General features: G+C 38.9%; 1 protein-coding gene and 1 pseudogene across 3 annotated transcripts; both read left to right on the forward strand.

The window, feature by feature from the left end:
* Positions 1–1,354: 1,354 nt before the first annotated feature.
* Positions 1,355–6,956, forward strand: LOC306842586 (protein FosB-like; the record flags this gene model as incomplete). Of its 2 annotated transcripts, XM_079373535.1 has the most annotated exons (6): positions 1,356–1,608; positions 1,744–1,931; positions 3,191–3,523; positions 3,609–3,716; positions 4,150–4,494; positions 4,634–4,699. In XM_079373535.1, exons 1-6 carry the CDS (start codon positions 1,545–1,547, stop codon positions 4,697–4,699), a joined length of 1,104 nt encoding a protein of 367 aa, XP_079229661.1. In that variant the 5' UTR covers positions 1,356–1,544. The 2 variants fall into 2 exon arrangements, with proteins under 2 accessions (XP_079229660.1, XP_079229661.1); XM_079373534.1 differs by having other exon boundaries at positions 1,355–1,608; positions 4,150–6,956.
* A 2,566-nt stretch (positions 6,957–9,522) lies between these two features.
* Positions 9,523–19,005, forward strand: LOC306842704 (uncharacterized protein C19orf47 homolog; annotated as a pseudogene). Its single transcript, XR_013785975.1, has 8 exons — positions 9,523–9,578; positions 11,030–11,118; positions 12,100–12,214; positions 13,884–13,965; positions 14,891–15,004; positions 15,474–15,617; positions 15,767–15,843; positions 16,822–19,005. The product of XR_013785975.1 is annotated as an uncharacterized protein C19orf47 homolog (transcript).
* The last annotated feature ends 244 nt before the right edge of the window (positions 19,006–19,249 follow it).

Raw genomic sequence — 19,249 nt, forward strand, 5'->3', positions numbered from 1 at the left:
CTTTCATTCGGAGAAAGTAATTTTCTTAAAACTGGCATTTCATATATATATGTTTTTAAATTTAATATAATAATGCCAGTTATTTATATATATATATATATATATATATATATATATATATATATATATATATATATATATAAGGAAGACATACAAAATGAGCAGTGTTGTGGTTCCCAACAGGATTGAAAACCAGTGTCCTGAATGTACTGAGTTTTATTAGTCAAGTATTTTATTGTATTGTACAACATAAATAGTAAGGTGATGGGGACAGCAGAGAGACTACTCTAAACATTATCCACAATATATAATATATATATATACAAATAGCAACGCTGAACTGATTTTGGCGCATGTGGTGAGCAGATTTATATAACATAAATAATAATAACAACAAAGAATTAGATGCAGAGTTCCCAGACTTACCCACAATAGACAACGGGCTATGTATATCTCTGCTCTGACCGGTTTATAGCGACGAAGAAAGCTCAGTGTATCGGGGATTCCGTGGGGCGTGTCGGTGAGAAAGTTTACAGTGGAGTCAAAACAGCTGAAAGCGGGTTTCCCTCCTGTGCTTAACCGCTACCTCAGCAAAATATACTTCTTTAATTAGCTTTACGTCTTTTTTGTCTTGCTCTGTAATTTGTTTTTATATATTACTACACTATAGACCCACTAAAATGAAAAAAGTGCTGTTGCCTTTCAGTTGTAAGTAAAAGTTGTGCCAAAGTTAAAACATGCAGACAGTGCTACATTCATTGTACTTTATCGACCATAAAATGAAAATAGCTGACTAAAATCGAGCAGAAATGGCAAATTATTCCAACTAGTTAAATGGATTATGATATGACATGATGATTTTTGTGCAGTCTATAGTTTTTCATATCTAAGTCAGTACCATGTTTCTTTATTTGAATAAGATTCTTTATTTGGTTATTCAAATCTGCTGTTTTAATCTCTTCTTTTGTATATTATAATAAAAAGAGAACATTTTTAGAGAAAATGGTTTGTTTGAACCTGATAGTGGCATCAAAATTACATAAGGCTACCGTTCAGCATAACGCTTTTTTTTTAACGTAAAAATATTTGCAAATCGTGTCGTTTCTAAATATTGTCCGTGAAAACCATGTAACAATTAAAAATATCTCGTGAAAGTAATAGTAAACGTACCTATTCTTGACCGCGATCGAGCTGTATCTTTCTGTGGGTGAGGGAATCCCTTACACGTCATATGCTTGGATACCGAAAACAAAAACAGTGCTTTTGGACCATATATGGGCACCTACGTCAGCGGAACACCAGTAAGAGGAGGAGCCAGGACTCCCTACTTTACAATGCGTTCTCAGGCTTCATTCACAAGACGAAGCGCTGCCGCCCGAAACACCGAGCACCTTCTACTCCCGTTTGTAATAAACACTTTCCGGATTATTTTATGGATTTATAAATGCACATTTCACGGATTGTACTAGAGTTTGGGAAGTGTTATTCAAGAAGAGATTGGATTTTAGAAGTTTCCTCCAGCAGGGAACTGGATTGATGTCTTAATGCAACTGTTTTGGAAAGAGACTAAGGGCATCTTGACGAAGACTCCAAGTAAAACTTGTTACGGTAGGTGACTTTAATATAATACAAATATTTAAATGTAATGCATCTACTTTTCTCTTTTTATGGTGCATTAAACGCAAGCGACTAGTTGATGTCCTGGCGAAAATACGCTTCAATGTGACTTCTGTTGGGTGACAGGTGACATCCCGTTCTCGCCGGGCACAGTAGGTGTTTCGGTTTCTTTCGGCTCCACCGGGGAGATGTTTCAGGGGTTCCCCGGAGACCCCGACACCGGCTCCCGTGGAAGCTCATCTCCTTCTCTTGAATCTCAGTACCTGTCGTCCGTGGAATCCTTCGGGAGTCCGCCCACCACCAGCGCGCCGCAAGTAAGTCACAGTATTTATTCGCATTTCAACATCGCGTTTGTCCGTGCAAACTGTTTTGCTAAGCAGCACTGCAGCTGCGGGATTTGCTTGTTTCTGTTAGAGAAGCGCAGCGACATTGCTAAGTGAATGCATTTGAATTTGTTCGAGTGTGTTTAGATGTGAAAAGTCGGAATAGAATTCAACAGAATACTGACAAGTCAGCATGCGCGCGGAATCAGCCCGGTAGCAACGTGGTAAGTTTACAGCACGCCGCGAAACAGATGACAAAGCTGTGGAACTCTCCGACGTTCGCACACGAAGCTCCGCCCTGCGCTCAGCGCTGCTGCTCTCGCTTCTCAGACTTCGGCGTGACGTCAATGCGTTCTATTTTGGAGTGTTACGTTGCGTTGCTAAGGGGAACACCGGGGGTGTGACGGGGGCGGAGGATCAGGGACGGGAGGGCTATTAGAGGCCGCTTATTGGCTACGGCGTACTGCGTGTGCCTTTGCCTAACACGCTTTTGTATGAATATTAATGACACCAGGAACTCACTCTGGCATCACTAGGATTTAGTTTTCTAAAAAAAGAAAACCTACCAATTTAGATTTTTCTCCTAAATGCGTTTTAATAGCTGTTTACAGATGTATTGGTAAAAAGCAAAATATCCACGACGTTTATGTGCTTGCATTTGAGCACTCGTTTGTAATTTGTTGGAATGTTTAAGCAGCTTTAAAATAGAAAACTCTGAAAAGTATCAATGTCTTCTTCATATTTTTTGTTGCTTTGTATTTTATTTTAGTTTTTTCAGTACTTCAAGTTAAAGGGATAGTTCACCAAAAAAGTGAAAATTCTCTCTGTCATCATTTACTCTCCCTCAAGCTGTTCCAATCCTGTATGTGTCTCTTTCTTCTGTTAAATGTAAAAGAAGATATACTGAAGAATGTGGGTTACCAAGCACTTTCTGGTCCCCATTGACTTCCATATACTGGAAACAAAATGTTGTGGAAGTCAATGGCTACCATCAACTATATCTTCTTTCATGTTCAGCAGAAAAAAAGAAACTCATACAGGCTTGGAACAACTTTAAGGTGAGAAAATGGTGACAGATTCATAATTTTTGGGTAGACTATCCCTTTAGGCTAAACAAAAATGAGAAATGCTTCCTTGACTTTATTTCACTCAACGTTAATTTTGCTACAAGTAAATAAAATAGATTTTTTTTGTTTACAGCAAGCTGGTGGGACCCATAGTTATATACTGTTTATGTTTTTGGTTTCCAGGAGTGTGTATCAGCCACTGGCGGGGTAGGGGTGGGTGGAGGGTCAACTGGCACTGGGACAGGGGTGGACATGCCCAGCTCATTTGTGCCCACAGTGACGGCCATCACCACCAGCCAGGATCTGCAGTGGATGGTGCAGCCCACTCTCATCTCCTCCGTGGCACCAGGACAAAGCGGCATGGGCTCCAGCACCATGACGCAGCCTGTTGTTTTGGATCCTTATGACCTGCCAGGCCCAAGCTTTTCGTCTGGTGGAGGCTTCACCCCACCAAGCTCTGATACTCCTGGCCCAGTGAGGCAGTCTCGGAGCCGTCGCCGTGGACGGGATGAAACGGTGAGTGAGGACCATGACGGCATGGTTAGTCATTTGACATTTTGATTAAAAAAGAAATTAAAAATGAAATTTGTTCTGTTCCCAGCTGAACCCTGAGGAGGAGGAGAAAAGACGTGTTAGACGAGAGAGAAATAAACTGGCCGCCGCTAAGTGTAGGAACCGACGGCGTGAGCTCACAGACAGGTTACAGTCGGTGAGCGATGCTGTACTCACATATAATTACACTTGTTACAGCACAATATTTCATCCATAATAACAGATGAATGCAAAAGCATCATAATTACCGTATTCATAACATGCCAATCTGCTCATAACAATCATTTTTACAATGAGAGTTTGTAAATGATTCCAACATACACATGTGTATTATGCTGCATTGTAATTAGAACAAAGAGGGCATAAACCCACTGTAATTATATTGTGGGAACGGAGTTGGCAATTAAGAAAACTGCATTTTCTCCAAGTTTATTTTGTTGTTGCTCTCTGAAAATATAGCAACGTGTATTTCTGAAGTAGCTCTGTGTCTGAACTACTATGATAAAAGGAAACCCTTGTTTTCGTCCTCATTTCATGTGTTCATATAATCTCTGTCCCCTTGTGTCCTCCTCTTGTCTCTCCAACCTAAGGAGACAGACATTTTGGAGGAGGAGAAGGCCGAGCTAGAGGCCGAAATATCCGAGCTGCAAAAGGAGAAGGAGCGCCTGGAGTTCGTACTGGTCGCCCACCAACCCGGCTGCAAAATTCCCTATCAGGACCAGCCCCCTGCACCACTACCGCAGCCGCAGCCACTGCAGCTGCCGCAGATGTCCCCGCAGACGCCTTCTGTCTCCTTGGTGGGTTTGACTGTGAAGGAGGACAGTTTCTACCTGCCGCCCGCCTACTCGTCCCACCACCACCACCATGTCCCGGTTTCACAGCCCACGCAGACACAGCCGGCCCCAGCGCAACAGCAGCAAGGGATGATGCAGGAGGTAGCCTTTTCTAGTTCTTTCTATGGGCAGGGCCAGCCGGCGCCGGACGGCCCGTGCCTTGTTGCCAACGGTGGTGGTAACCCTGACGCCGGCAACTACATCCCCTCATACACATCTTCATTTGTGTTCACCTACCCAGAGGGAGCCTGCGGGGCCAGCGCTAACCAGCGAACCAGCAGCAGCGATCAGTCCTCTGATTCCCTGAACTCACCCTCGCTTCTTGCACTTTGAGAGCTCTGCGTCTCTCTGCCTCTGCTTGCCTGTCGACAGCAGCACACGCACACGTACAAATGCAAACACCTCTCAGACGTTGTACTGATCTTTTACATTAAAGCCTTTCGATTTGAACCCTTTCGAGGCCCAGATGCGTTAGTGTCTGAGTGACTTCATCAAATGATGTAAGTGTATATTAATTCACAATGAATTCAGGCTTAATATCAAGATGAGTCAGTAGCCCATGCACACACATGCACACACACACACACACACTCACACACACACACTTAAATTGTCATAGACATTTAAATCCGTTTGACATAACAATGAAAGCACATCAGCACACTCCCCCTTGCTTTTATCTTTTCTTGCTCTGGCTTACATTGGTGTACCATCTCCCTCCTTCTCTCTCTATCCACGCCAGGTGCCTGCTGTGTATTTGTCTAAGCAAAAAAAGGGGGCACAGAACTGCTTTGTGGGTTTTGTTTCGTTTTGTTTTGCGTTTCGGGCTACCTTGCTACGCTTTCTTTCTCCATCCAGTTCATCCACACCACTTCCTGTGACAAAAGGACATGACCACACACTCTCTAGCTACAATACCTATCTCTCTCTTTTTTTTTCTCCCTCCGTTGTCCATCTCCACATCTGTTTCTCCTCTCTCCTGTCTCTATGTACCTCTGGTTCTCTCTGAAGTCTTCGGCCCCTGAGAGCCCGTTGGACCCTGAAAGCCCATGGAACCTTGAGTGAGTGCCAGCCCACACCCTCAACACCACAAATTCTCTTCGCACGGACCAGCTCACAGTGGAACCACAGACATTTCAAAAAATCTAAACGAACCAGCCACAGATTGCACGCAGATCAAATGCCATCTCGGATGCCACCACACTGGCTAAAGGAACAGGACTCTTTATTTCTCTTCAGCACTGAGGATTTCATTTCGAATGAGCGGAGACACGCTGGCTAAACTTTGGGCGAGGCCAGCCGAGGAGTTTTGGAGAGCCCTTGGAATGTGGAGGTATGAGATGGTGAGAGTATTTGTATGACCATGCTCTCTACCTGTCATCTCCCGCTGGTCCTCTGAGAGCTTTCGCACCGTGTTTGCCCTTTCCCTTTTCTTGAGCAAGTTAGAGGAGTTTGTTTGTTTGTTTGTTTGTTTGATTCTGTGTTTCAATGATAGTATTAACTCTGATCTCAAAAGTGGCTTACCTGATGATAACATACAAGAGTGGCTCGACACTCTGTGTTTGAAGAGCATTATAACGAGCAACCAAAAAAAAAAAAGGACAACCTCTTGGTTTTGGATGAGTGACCTCTGTGCTTCTTAAAGTCCTTGACATAGTCTTTGAGCTGCGGATGTGGTTTAGCACAGCTCTAGGCTTTGATTGTGAATGGAAGCCACAGAGTACTACATCTCCAGTTGATTTATTTCTTTAAAGGGGTTGTTGTTGTTGTTGTTGTTAAAATGGAAAAAAGCACAAATGCCGGCTGCGGATGGAAGGAACACAAAGCGATGGCCAACCTAAAGGATGGGATGTGCTTTTGAATATGAACCGTTTACTTTCCTGTGAATGTTTTTGATGTTTTGAGTTACTGATTTTTCATGATGCTTTTTCTCTTTTGCTCTTGATTGTGCCGTTGCTGCCAAATGGAAGAATTTTGTGGGGCTGTTAGCTGCTCCTTCTATCTGTTACTGTTGTCTTACTGCAGTTATCACAAATATTGTTATTATGGTTATTATTATTATTATTTCATAGTTATCTCATGTTGGCAACTAAAGGCATGTTGTGCACTATGAACCTTTTTTAATGTCTAAAACTATATATATAAAATATGTATGCATATATATACATATTCAGTGTGTATATATATACAATGATTGTAATGTAATGTATGAATGTTCAGAAAATGTTATTTTTGTCAATGAAGACAGAAGGGAGAGCTTGATGCACTTGGTTTTGGTTTAAACATAGATATTTTTCTAAAAGAACAAAAAGTATATTATAATAAACAATAACAGCCCGTCTTTCCCATAATATGAAAAGCATTGTCACTGCCTTTCATTCGAAACATGTAATATGTATGATGACTGTATTGAAGCTGTGGTGCATATAGTGTTATATATGGATCACAGATTTGTGCTGTGCTTGATTTGTCAATGAGGTTGGTTCCACAGCCCTTGTTCATCAACCCCTGTGGACAAAACACACTGGACGCAAAATATCTATAAATGCATAAATAAATCAGTCAAAAAGAAGATATGAATTGAGTGACTCAATGTATTCTAGATCTGATATTCAGCTGTGTTTCTGGTGTTGCATTGATTTATCATGTCCAGTGTGTGCTGTCTGCCCTTTGGCTTCTGTGTGCGTGTGATATTCAGGGCTTGATGGACAACTTTCAACCAGCCCTTCTTAATGCACATTACGGACATGATCAGAACATTATGCGTGTCGACGTCATACACAGATGGGAAGTATTTTACAATCAGATGAGGTCCATTGTTCCTATTGACTTTGGCTTCATCGTGTGGAGTATTTTATGGGGTGGAAATGATAATATTTGTACAGGTGTTTAAATCGAAATGCCTTTTCGTGCTACATTTATATACACAGGTGCACCATTGTATTGCTGGTTGAATTTAAACCCAGAGCATCAAATTTAAGCTGAAATGGAAACAACTGTGTGAGCTCTTTACAACAGGGCCATTTCATGAAATTACGTTCTCATTTGGCGATGAAAACTGAATTAAGGCATCTCAAACAGTGACGTAATGAAGCCAGAGCTGAGATTTCACAAAGTGGGACGTTATATGATATTCGAAAGCACATTGTCAAACAGCTCCAAGCTCCATTACATTGATATCAATTCAACTTTTCTTCAAAAGACGTTATTGTGTGTCACAACAGTTTTATGTTGTTTTGATTTTTCAGCTGTTGGTGCTTTTGTCACTCCTACGCCAAAACATTTTGTTACTGTATCTGACTCTGATATGATAGCATAAGGAGATGTTGGTTAAATGATACAGTATCAGTGACTCTGTGGTCTTCCACTTTGCAAAAACACCTTGTTTAGATTGAACTGCACAGTCATGTTCTAGCTATGATCGTCCTAGGTATTTTCAAATTCACAGTGCTTTGAATTGACACAGTGGACTGCAATATTTTAATATTATATTATTATAGGAGAATATTATTATAGGAGAACCATGTAGCAAATCAACTGAATTGCATGATAAAAGTTGTTCCTTATGCTACAGTGTCACAGTGAAGAATTGAGACCATTTGTTTTGTCTTTCCAGTTTACCTTACGTAAGATTTACTCTGCTCAGACCTCAGTGACGGGATGGTTATGCATTATGAGGATGTAAAATTTCAGTACCTCTCGGGTTTAGTGAGTGTCATTTGATAGGTGAACTGTTTCACTTTCTAATGCACATTTAAAGATTGCCTTCAGTATAAAATGAGTCAAATATTAGTCTCATATTACAACCACTTGTTGAAAAAATCGAAAAGAAAGAGGGCTGACCTGTTTCTTGTACGTTTTTTTGCCTTTTTTGAAGGGAAACGAAAGTTAGGTGTAATAAGAATCATCACATAACATTTGAGAGCTGATATGGTGCTTTTTCAATACTGTTCATCTTTGTATAGCCTGTCTTTGATTAAGAGTGCCGATGATAGAGGTGTCTGGGAGATTTAAGGTTATGGGTTTAGGACACTCGTGATTTTAGAGTGCTGTCCTCGCCATGACTGCTCCAAGTTCTCATATTGAACAGCATATTTAATACATACTGAACAACCTTTGTGAATTATATAATCAGCCGTTCTACATTCTTTCTCTTTTCACCCTTTCTCCATTTCATTTCACTTTATGCTATATTTCTAGCCCTTTAATGAATGGAGAAGGACATTTCATATTGTTACATAGACTGTGAAATCTTGGTGTACTGTCCTATCTTAATATCTTTGTATGACGTCCAATTTTTCTTGTAAAGGAAATGTCTACAAAATAAATATATTCACAAAGACTTTCTAGCTGTTCTTTTTCCAAACATGCTTTAGTCTGTAAAAATAGGACCCAATGTATTATGTTAATATGAAGGAATTGTCTGCATTTATAATTCAGAGAATTTATGCATTGCATTATGGTGTGTTTTAGGGTTGAAGGAATTGCCTGTAAACTTAAGGGATAATGTCCTGGCAGAAAATTACTTGGATGTTTTCCGTTTTTCTACAGATTTTTTATTTATTTGTTTCTTTAGTGTAGTAGACTTTCTTATGCATATTTTATACATATAAATTACTGTTCAATATGTTACAAATAATATTTTACAGATTTATTAATATCAATTTTGCACATGAATGATCATACGGGTCTGTGGCAACAGGGAGATGATATTAATGAGATCTTACCGTCCTCTAGTGGATAAAATAAAAATAGCATGTTGCATTGTACAATCAGCCAGACCTTAATTTAAAAGGTATTTTCATCCAAAAATGACAATACTGTCATCATTTGTTTACCCTGATGTTGTTATAAGGCCGTAAGACCTTTTTCACGATTAAAATAGAAAAGGCAGAATGTCACCACTTATATTACATCTCTTATATTATAAAAGGTGACTGAGGCTGTCATGGAAAATTCCGTTTAATAACAAACTCTCAATTGTTATGGTGCCGGTAATTACACACAAAGTGACCCACTGGAGCAGCAGAACGTTGAACAAGACATGTTTTGGAGCCAGAGTTCACTCGGAACGTTCGGAACATTCGGGTCAGTCGATTTGTTCCGAAGACGGAGAGGATGTCACGTCACAAGATTTCCGCAACGCGTCGGTTTTTTCCCTGGGAAGATGGCGACGGTCACAACAGGTAAGAGAAAGAAATGACCCTAATGTATGGAATGTGGTCACTGTACAGGTCCGCAAAGACGCTTAAATCAACATTTAACGATCTGTGGTGTGAAATCCAGAGGAGAATGTCTTGTGGAGGATTAGGTTTGGTCTTCACGAAGAGCTGAAGCGCTATACAGCGGCTTGGTTCATTGAAAACAGGCCACGCGCTGCATTACTATTGTCTCGTTATGACACAACATTGTTATTTATATGCTGTTTATATCATGCAGGCGTGCTTATATATAGTATATTCGCGATTAAATGGAAATATAATTACTTTGCATTGTATACAAATTGGTAAAAGTCATTTCAAGTGGTCTTGCGATATGCGTGCTTGAATAGCAGTCCCTTAAAATTATTGTGGCAGAAAGTATATGTAAACTAAGAACTGTTTTATACTGGTTTGCTTCACTAAAGTAGTCTTCCAGCCTGGTCAGGTAGGTCTGAAGGATTTTTGCAACTTTTCAACTGTGAGGCCAGTTTGCTGACCAGCTAAACCAGCTGAACTTGACCAATGTTTGAAATCACCTTGGAACAGCAAACTATTTTAGTCTGTTTTTTTTTTTCCCTTTAGAAAGATGCTGTAATAAACCTCAGAATTTGGTGTCCTCTTGTGTGCTTTAGTAATATGACTGAAGTACTGAGCAATATTGTGGAGAATATTAAAAGGAAATATGCATGTAGACATCTTAACGTTTATTTTTCTTTAGTGACTTCATTTTGACTGCATCCGTTCAGATAGTTTTGCTCATCTTGTAAACAGCCTTGAGCAGGAGAATTGAATTACTGACACGAGACTTTAAAAATAACACAAGCAGCTGCTCTGGCTGACCATGTGTTCTCTCTTTGTCATGCATGTCCCATATGCTGCTGACCTCCTTTCCATGCTGGGTCTGCCACACTTTTTTTTTTTTGTCTCTTAGAATTAATCGGTTGAGTCTGTTTTAACCTTTGTGGTTGCTTTTCCCTAATCGGATGAAAACACACTCTCTGTCATCCAATTAATGTCAAATGCATAAACATTAAAATAAGTTCTTGATCTATTGAGTTACAGTTGTTATTAGTGTTACTGAGAAAAACTGATCAAAATTGCCATTTAAAAAAAATAAAAATCACATTGTCCAATTTTTCAAAACTACTTAATTTGATCTACGCAGTAAACTTTACCCTGAGACAGTGAATACAGACATCTGACAGCTCACAATAGTGCACAATATTGTCTGTGGATGCTAAACAAATAAGATACAAAATAGAATATTGTTTCTAATATATCAACAGATAAAATGGTGGTCTTGACCATAAAATGTGTAACATTGCTGACAGCTTTAATTTTGCAGTCATTTTGTGACAAAAATGTGCACGTTTCTCTTTGATTCAAAATATACGGTATTCTTCAGAATGCATATAACCACTGTTTTCATTTTTTAGCCACCTCAGAATGGATCCAGTTCTTCAAAGATGCTGGGATCCCTCCTGGACTGGCTGTCAACTAAGCAAGTGTCATTTGTTGATAACAGGTAAAACCAATTTATTGGCTTTCACTGGCTACATTTACATGCAACCAAATAATCCGTTAGTTATCAGATTGATGGCTCAATTGGACACAAAATCCTTAATGTAAATACCTTAATCAATCTGATTGAGCTTGATCTGAACTAAGTTTTGATTGGATTGGAAATGGGTTGGGTAGACTTTTTCGAAACCTGATCTAGAGGACATGTGATTAACACTTAATCGGATTTGAAAACTGGATCTGGAAAGTACTGCGCATGTGTAATGATGTGGAAATGTCGAAAGGATGTTTGACAGGTGGAACAAGTTGTTTTTGTTGAATGAATTGTCATGAAGGACAGGTGTTCAAAATTCTCCTTCCATTCATTGTCTGTGAAGTGGAGCAGAACAACGTCTCATCAGTTATCACTTCTCTCATTCACAGATGGCTTGTTTTGGCCACAGTAATGGGCAATTTTATGGCTTGATAAATAAACCGCACAGCACAAAGCTTAATGTGCCCGATATAAATATGACCCGATATAAATATGAAGTCCACTCTTTAAAAAAAATAAAGGAAAGAAGCAATGGTAGGAGAACACAATGTGCAAACATTAGGAACTAACTGTGTATTTGCAGTGTCTGCCTGTAAAAAGATCAAATCTGATATGAAGCTTTTGATATAAACGTGCACATCAACCTGATTTATTTAGAAGCTGCAATCAGGTTCATCAGTCAGAATAATTTCATTCCAACTGAAGTGAAAGGTGTCCTTGTAAAGGTAGCCACTGTAGTAAACATGTCTAAATAGACATGCAGTGGTTCATCTGGTTCAGTACAGGATAGATCTTGGTCTGCTTGTGTGATTTACTTACTCTTCTCACCATTTTGAACAGTCAAAATCGGGCCTTCTCTGAAATGTGAACAGACAACATTCTGAACAAAATGCTACTCCTGTACTGCACAACTGGATACTGTAAAAGCCTCAACTACTTTTCTGTTTTCAGGATTCAGAAAAGCATGCTCATGGACCTCAGTAAGGAAATAATGATGGACTTGGGAATTACAGTCATCGGGGACATCATAACCATTCTCAAACATGCAAAGCATGTGTATAGACAAGTGAGTGTAAATGTTATATTTTTGTAGTATTTGGGTATATAAATGCTGCCAAAAGTGAAATATGTGACCCTGGACCACAAAACCAGTCATAAGTGTCACATTTTTCGAAATTGAGATTTAATACATCGTCTGAAAGCTGAATAAATAAGCTTTCCATTGATGTATGGAAAGGATTGATGTTTGTTAGTATAAGACAATATTTGGCCAAGATACAACTATTTGAAAATCTGGAATCTGAGGATGCAAAAAAATCAAAATACTGAGAAAATTGTCTTTAAAATTGTCCAAATGAAGTTTTTAGCAATGCATATTAGTAATCAAAAATGTAGGTTTTGATATATTTGCAGTAGGACATTTACAAAATATCTTCATGGAAAATGATCTTTACTTAATATCTTAATGACTTTTGGCATAAAAGACAAATGGATAATTATATTATATATAATTTATATAATACTCACCCTCATGTCGTTCCAAACCCGTAAGACCTTCATTCAACTTCTCAACACAAATTAAGATATTTTTGATTAAATGAAATCTGAGAGCTTTCTAACCCTCCCATAGACAGCAATGCAACTGAAATGTTTCCAGAGCCAGAAACGTAGTAAGGACATCGCTAAAACAGTCCATGTGACATCAGTGGTTGAACCATAATTTTACCAAGATACGAGAATACTTTTTGTGAACAAAGAAAACAAAAGTAACAAATATAGTCAACAATTTTTCTCCTCCAAATCATGTCTTCCACCATTATCAAGAGTATCTCAGCACGTAAACAACGTATGCGTGTGATGCTGCTGAAGTAGAAAATGCATGATGTGCCTTGTTTACACACAGGAAAGCATGTGTATGCGTTGCGGCACTATCAAAAATGGCGGAATACAGTTGGGCAAAAAAGTATTTAGTCAGCCACCAATTGTGCAAGCTATATAAAAAAAATATTGAGATTAACTTTTGTTATTGACCAAATACTTATTTTCCACCATAATTTGCAAATAAATTCTTTAAAAATCAGAGAATGTGATTTCCTGGATTCTTTCCCCCCCATTCTTTCTCTCATAGTTGAAGTGTACCTATGATGAAAATTACAGGCCTCTCTCATCTTTTTAAGTGGGAGAACTTGCACAATTGGTGGCTGACTAAATACTCTTTTGCCCAACTGTATGTGATTTGGAGGAGAAGACTGGTTGAAAAAAGTTGTTATTTTAGTTTTCTTTGTGCAGTAAAAGTATTCTCATAGCTTTATAATATTGCGGTTGAATCACTGATGTCACATGGACGATTTTAACAATGTCCTTACTACTTTTCTGGCTCTGGGAACATTTCAGGTGCATGGATGTCTATGGAGGGTCAGAAAGCTCTCGGATTTCATCAAAAATATCTTAATTTGTGTTCCAAAGAGGAACGAACGTCTTACAGGTTTGGAATGACATGAGGGTGAGTAATTAATGGCAGAATTAATGCAATCATTTTTGGGTGTACTAACGCTTTAACTGTTGATTATTGGACACTTTTATTGTTGGAATTTCTTGCGCCCCATGCCATACACTCTCACGTTCAATGCGTTTGTTGATCAATAAAGGTTTTTTGGTCTTTCATGCATACCCTTGCATTGGCATGCTTCATTATTCTAAATGTGAAATAATGATCTTTTATCTTCTTAATGCAGGATATGTGTAAAACGGCAACCGAGGCCATTTCGTCTGGACAGACTAGTGTACTGGCTGAACTGAGACGTACTGCTAACACTCGTAAGTATCTTAAAGTCGGCATGAAACGGAAGTAGCGATTGTCTTTTTTTTTCTACTGTGACTTCTATCTGTGTGAAACGGCATCTGAAATAAGAGGGCGGGACTTGATTTCGTCCTTCGAGAATTTATTGGATCTTTGGAAGTTGGGGTGTTGCTAACAAAATGGAGGCAGATCTGAATGCCAGCTTGCAGTTAGTTGTGGGGGTATTTCTCTATTTGTGGGGGTATTTTCACTGCCGACACCCTAGCATGAATACATTTTTTATTTATTGAGGATGACGGTGATCAATGGCACAAAACATGCCTAACAGCATGCGCGCGAGAGAGAGACTGCTTGAATGACTGAGCACGTCCTCCATCAGGTTAAGTCATATTCATAAAAAAATAGTTTGCGATGTCCTAAGAGTATATATCCTTTAAATTTTTAAGGGTAGTGTACCCCCCCCCCCCCCCCCCCCCCCCATAGCTCACGTCAGCACTGGTCAATGCATGTATTTCTATAAAGTGACGCATCAGTTTCAGCTTTTTCCCTTGTCTTTTATCCCAGCGTTTACCCCTACATCACTAGCTTCGCCCTTGCGCCATAGCTCGTGACCGGAAGAGAAGATGAGTCGTTTTGAAGGGGAGGTTAACATTTTTGATAAAAGGTTACAAAGGCACATGAATTTAAAAAAAATGTTTGAAGTGCTCGGATAAATTATTTATAATAAACACTACTGTGTGTATATGTGTATATAAATGTGTGTGTGTATATATATATATATATATATATATATGCATACATGCTTACTTATGTTCATTCTTTGTGTCCTTAACTGACAGTTTTCCTGCAGTTATTTTACTGGTTGCTCATACAGGGAGTGATTTATCTTTGTTTGAGTGGGCTGAAGCTGTAGCTCTGGTAATGTTCATGTTTCCCTGACAGCTGCCACACGCATGATTGCCAATGCTCTGAGCCGGGACTCCCCACCAAGCACGCCTGCTCGGCACCCTGACAACCAAATTTCAGTAACGGTCTCCAATGCCAGTGCCAAAACAGGTACATCTGATTAGGTTAACGAACAGTGATGTTAAATCATGTTTTTTACTGAATGCAGATGTTAGTCATTGATTGCCCAGGGCACTTATTACTTAGAAATTGTATACATGTAGCATATACACTATAATTTAAAAGTTTGGGGTTGGTAAGATTTTTAAAATACAGTAAAGATTGTAATATTGAAGTATTATTACCTTTTAAAATAACTGTTTTCTATTCTAATATATTGTAAAATGTTTTTCATTCCTGTGATGGCAAAGCTGAATTTTCAGCATCTTCAGTGTCACATGATCCTTCAGAAATCATTTTTTAATACACTTAATGCATCCTTGCTAAGTGAAAGAATTACTTTCTAAAAATAAAAAAGCCTTACTGACCCTGAACGTTTGAACAGTAGAATAAATGTTAGGATTATCTATTTCTTTAAATGGAACAGGATGATTTAAAACTCTTTTTCCTCCTCTCAAAGTGCCCAGCAAGCCAGCAGAGGAAAATGGGTTGAAAGTGAAGCGCCGGCGAGTCACAAGAGAAATGGAAGGGAAATATATCATAAACATGCCGAAAGGCACAACAGCTCGCACTCGGCACATCCTGGCACAGCAGGCGAAGAAAGGTGCCCATGAGATAGTATATTTTCTTAAGTCTTCAAGCTAATATGATATTGCAGTAATTTGAACTGTTGAAATTAAAACTGCTAATAACTAATAATTAGAAATTGATACAGATAATATTGATCTTATAATCTTCCCTACTTTGCCACAGCTAAGGTTTTAAAGCGTACTTCAGTGTTTGATAGACTTGGGGCAGAGTCTAAGACAGACACCATCTCAGCCAAGAAGGTGAGAAATTGTATTGTATTGATTTTGTCCATCAGATAAACAAGACCACAAAAACCCAGACACTAAGAATTGTTTTCTCTTTATTACACACATTATCGTTTAGTGACTCTGTAACACTACAGTAACATTCAAATTAGTGCATTGAGTATCATAAACCAGCAATGAATCATTTTTAGGTTATTGATTAATGTAGGTCTATGTTAATTCCAAAATATGCTGTAGTTCATTGTTAAAACCCCATGATTTACTCACCCTCAAGCCATCCTAGGTGAATATGACTTTCTTCTTTCAGATGAATGCAATTGGAGTTATATTTAAAAACGTATTGACACTTCCGTGCTTTATAATGGCGGTTGGTGTTATTTTTCAGTAGTCCAATAAAGCGCATCCATCCATAATAAATAGTGCCTCACACAGCTCCAGGGGGTGAATAAAGGCCTCCTGTAGTGAATCAATGCGTTTTGGTAAGTAAAATATTAATATTTAAAATGTTATAATGGTAGTCGCTAGCTTGCGCTAACTGTCGCACGCGTAAGCCGTTCTGGGCGGATGACGTAGGACATTGGTGTAGCATAAGTTCTTTTGGAGTATTGAAGTATTGAAAAATAACACCCACCCACTGCCATTAAAATGCTTGGAAGATCCAGGACGTTTTTAAATATAACTCCGATTGTATTCATCTGAAAGAATAAAGTCATATACACCTAGGATGGGAGTAAATTGTGGGTAAATTTTCATTTTGGGTGAACAATCTCTTTAATTATTGTTTGTTAATAATGCGCGAACTAATGTTGATTTATACAACTTGAAATGTTATAAGTGTAATAGTATATGTAGAAGTTAACATAGAACCAAAGTGAATGAATGCTTTAAAAGTATTTTTTATTGTTCATGATTCCTTATGCATTCATTGATGTTAATATATTGTAAAGTGTTATTTTTCTCATCACTGTCTTTCTGTCTCTTTCTTTCATGCAGCAGCCAACAGGTGTGTTTAGCCGACTGGGTGAAGCAGAGGAAGATGAAGAGGGTGGAGGAAAGGCAGATGGTGTTGCAGATGCTTTCGAGGACAATGACAGTGACGAGGAGGGCTCAGTGCTGCAATATGCCGGCGTCCTCAAACGACCCCCACCTACTTCTAAAAAAGAGACTGTAACTGCCAAATCTAAACCCTTCACTCTGCGTCGACTAGGCGCAAAGTACAAACTCCCCTTATCTGAAGGTACACCACCAATCTCCTCCTCTACCTCCTCCTCCAGCCAGGAGGGGACACCCAAACTAGGTGTACTGCAGAGACTGGGCAAGGCCCCGTCAGTCAACCCTACCTCCTCGACCCCTCTAGTCAGTCAGCCCACAGACACCCAGGACAGTCGCGTTACGAGTAGCAGAAGCAAAGCCCAGGGCAGCTTTGCTCTGGCCAGCCCTAAGGTCAGTAGTAGCACAGGTGACACTCACGGGGCTCAGATGGATGCTGGGGCAGTCAGTGTATTCAAGAGACTGGGCGCCCGGAAAACCTAATAGCCCAAAAAACTGAAAGGCACCCCTTTTTATCCAGTTTGCCCCTTGTATAACTTAAAACCCACCTGAATTTCCATTTGTGTGAGTGGAGAAACTCTAGGACCACCCTTGATGGATTGGGAAGTCGATATGCGGTGTTATGTTATGAATAGATAATACTAGGGAAAAAAATGTTCAGCTGCAATATGTTAAATGTCAGTGTGGACATACCTGTTGTCCTTATGTTTGGTTATAGGAATCATGCCCTGTCCCCCTATCCTACTTTTATATCTGCCCTCCTGCGCCCCTGTGAGTGAAACATTTTTTCCAGATTAAAGGGGGGTTTTTTTATAAAGATTTTATAATGCATGGCGCCCAGCATCAAATGCTCAATGTCAAGGTCCCCCCCCACTACCGTAGCCAAGAGACTTAAGTAAAAGCATGTGCTATGATTACCACAAACACCTCAGCTTACCGATTCCTCCATGAAGTAAGCTCATTTTCTTACCTCCTAGTTTTTAGGGATAGTTCACAAATAAATTTAAATTGTCGTCATATACTCACCCTCATGTCATTCCGAAAATGTATGATTTTCTTTCTTCTGTACATTTTATTTTTTTTCTGATGAATGGAAGTCAATAGGCACCAAAATGATTTGGTTATCAAAATTCTTCCAAATATAATTTGTGTTCTGCAGAAGAAAATAATCATACAGTTTTGGACAACAGGAGTAAATAGTGACTCTCTTCATTTTTGGGTGAACTATCCCTTTCACTTCACAGGATTTTTATAATAAAGAAAAAGCCTTTTGTTGGCTTAAAACTGCACACATGAGCATTTCCATTAATGCGCCTTAACCTGCGGTCACACTAGACTTGGAAAAAAAAAAACATTTAACATATAACAAATAATAAATCCAAAATGCAAATGTTTCGTGTGAGCTTGTGTTTACCATCTCCCGAGTTCACATGCATACGAATGAAATTGAAAAGTGTTGTGACCGCCCCTTTGTGACCACAACTGTAACCTTGCTTAAAGACACAAAATAGCAATCATGATCCGTGTTAAAGAGACTCTGCTCTCAAATTTCCACATTTAAAATGCCATCCAATGTAAATTTGTGTTGTTAAGTGTTACTTGGACAAGCAGAGCAAATATTGCATTGGTGATAGCATGCTGTTGCCAAGCAACACACGTGGAGGTGGACCCTTGTGTATTGTTTAAGTTTTCACCCCTTTGTACGGTTCACTACAGTAACCACTAATCATGTCGTTGTAGTAGGAATTCACATATGCTTTTTGTCATGTTTCCTCTGTTTTTTATAAATATTATAATTTTAAGCATCTCAAATGCAGAATTACATTAAGGAATATTAAGAGAGAGAAAACATTTTAACTGGCTAAGTTTATAAAATATTGATGAAGATTATTTGTCTTGGGAATGGATTGAATATAAAAAGATAAAACAGAAAAATCTTGAATTGTTTTTTTATTAACTTTATACAATTTTATGTGAGGTGCATTGTTGTTAACATAACAACTGGGGTTTAGAGCATATTCTAGTTATGTTTTATCAAGTTTATAGTTATAATTACATCCCTATACGTTTTGCATTGAAAAATGCAAATTAATCTGCACTCCTCTCTACATTAAAGTGGTTTGGCTGAAAGAGATGTCCCTTTTTCCATTTATGGGGTTGTGTAGCAGAACACAAGCAAGTTGACGAATGAAGGTCTGCAATCATTTGTATGAACCAGCATTAATATCCTGCATATTTACATTTGAGACATTTACTGCATAATTAGTTTGATAAAGGTCACTCTACAGAGATAATGAAATGATTTTTAGTTCTTATTCAAAACTGATGTGCTAGCAAAGAAACATTGTACTGAGCTGCGTTTAATGCATGC

The sequence above is a fragment of the Barbus barbus genome, assembly GCF_936440315.1.
Source record: "Barbus barbus genome assembly, chromosome: 23".
Classification (NCBI taxonomy): Eukaryota; Metazoa; Chordata; class Actinopteri; order Cypriniformes; family Cyprinidae; genus Barbus; species Barbus barbus.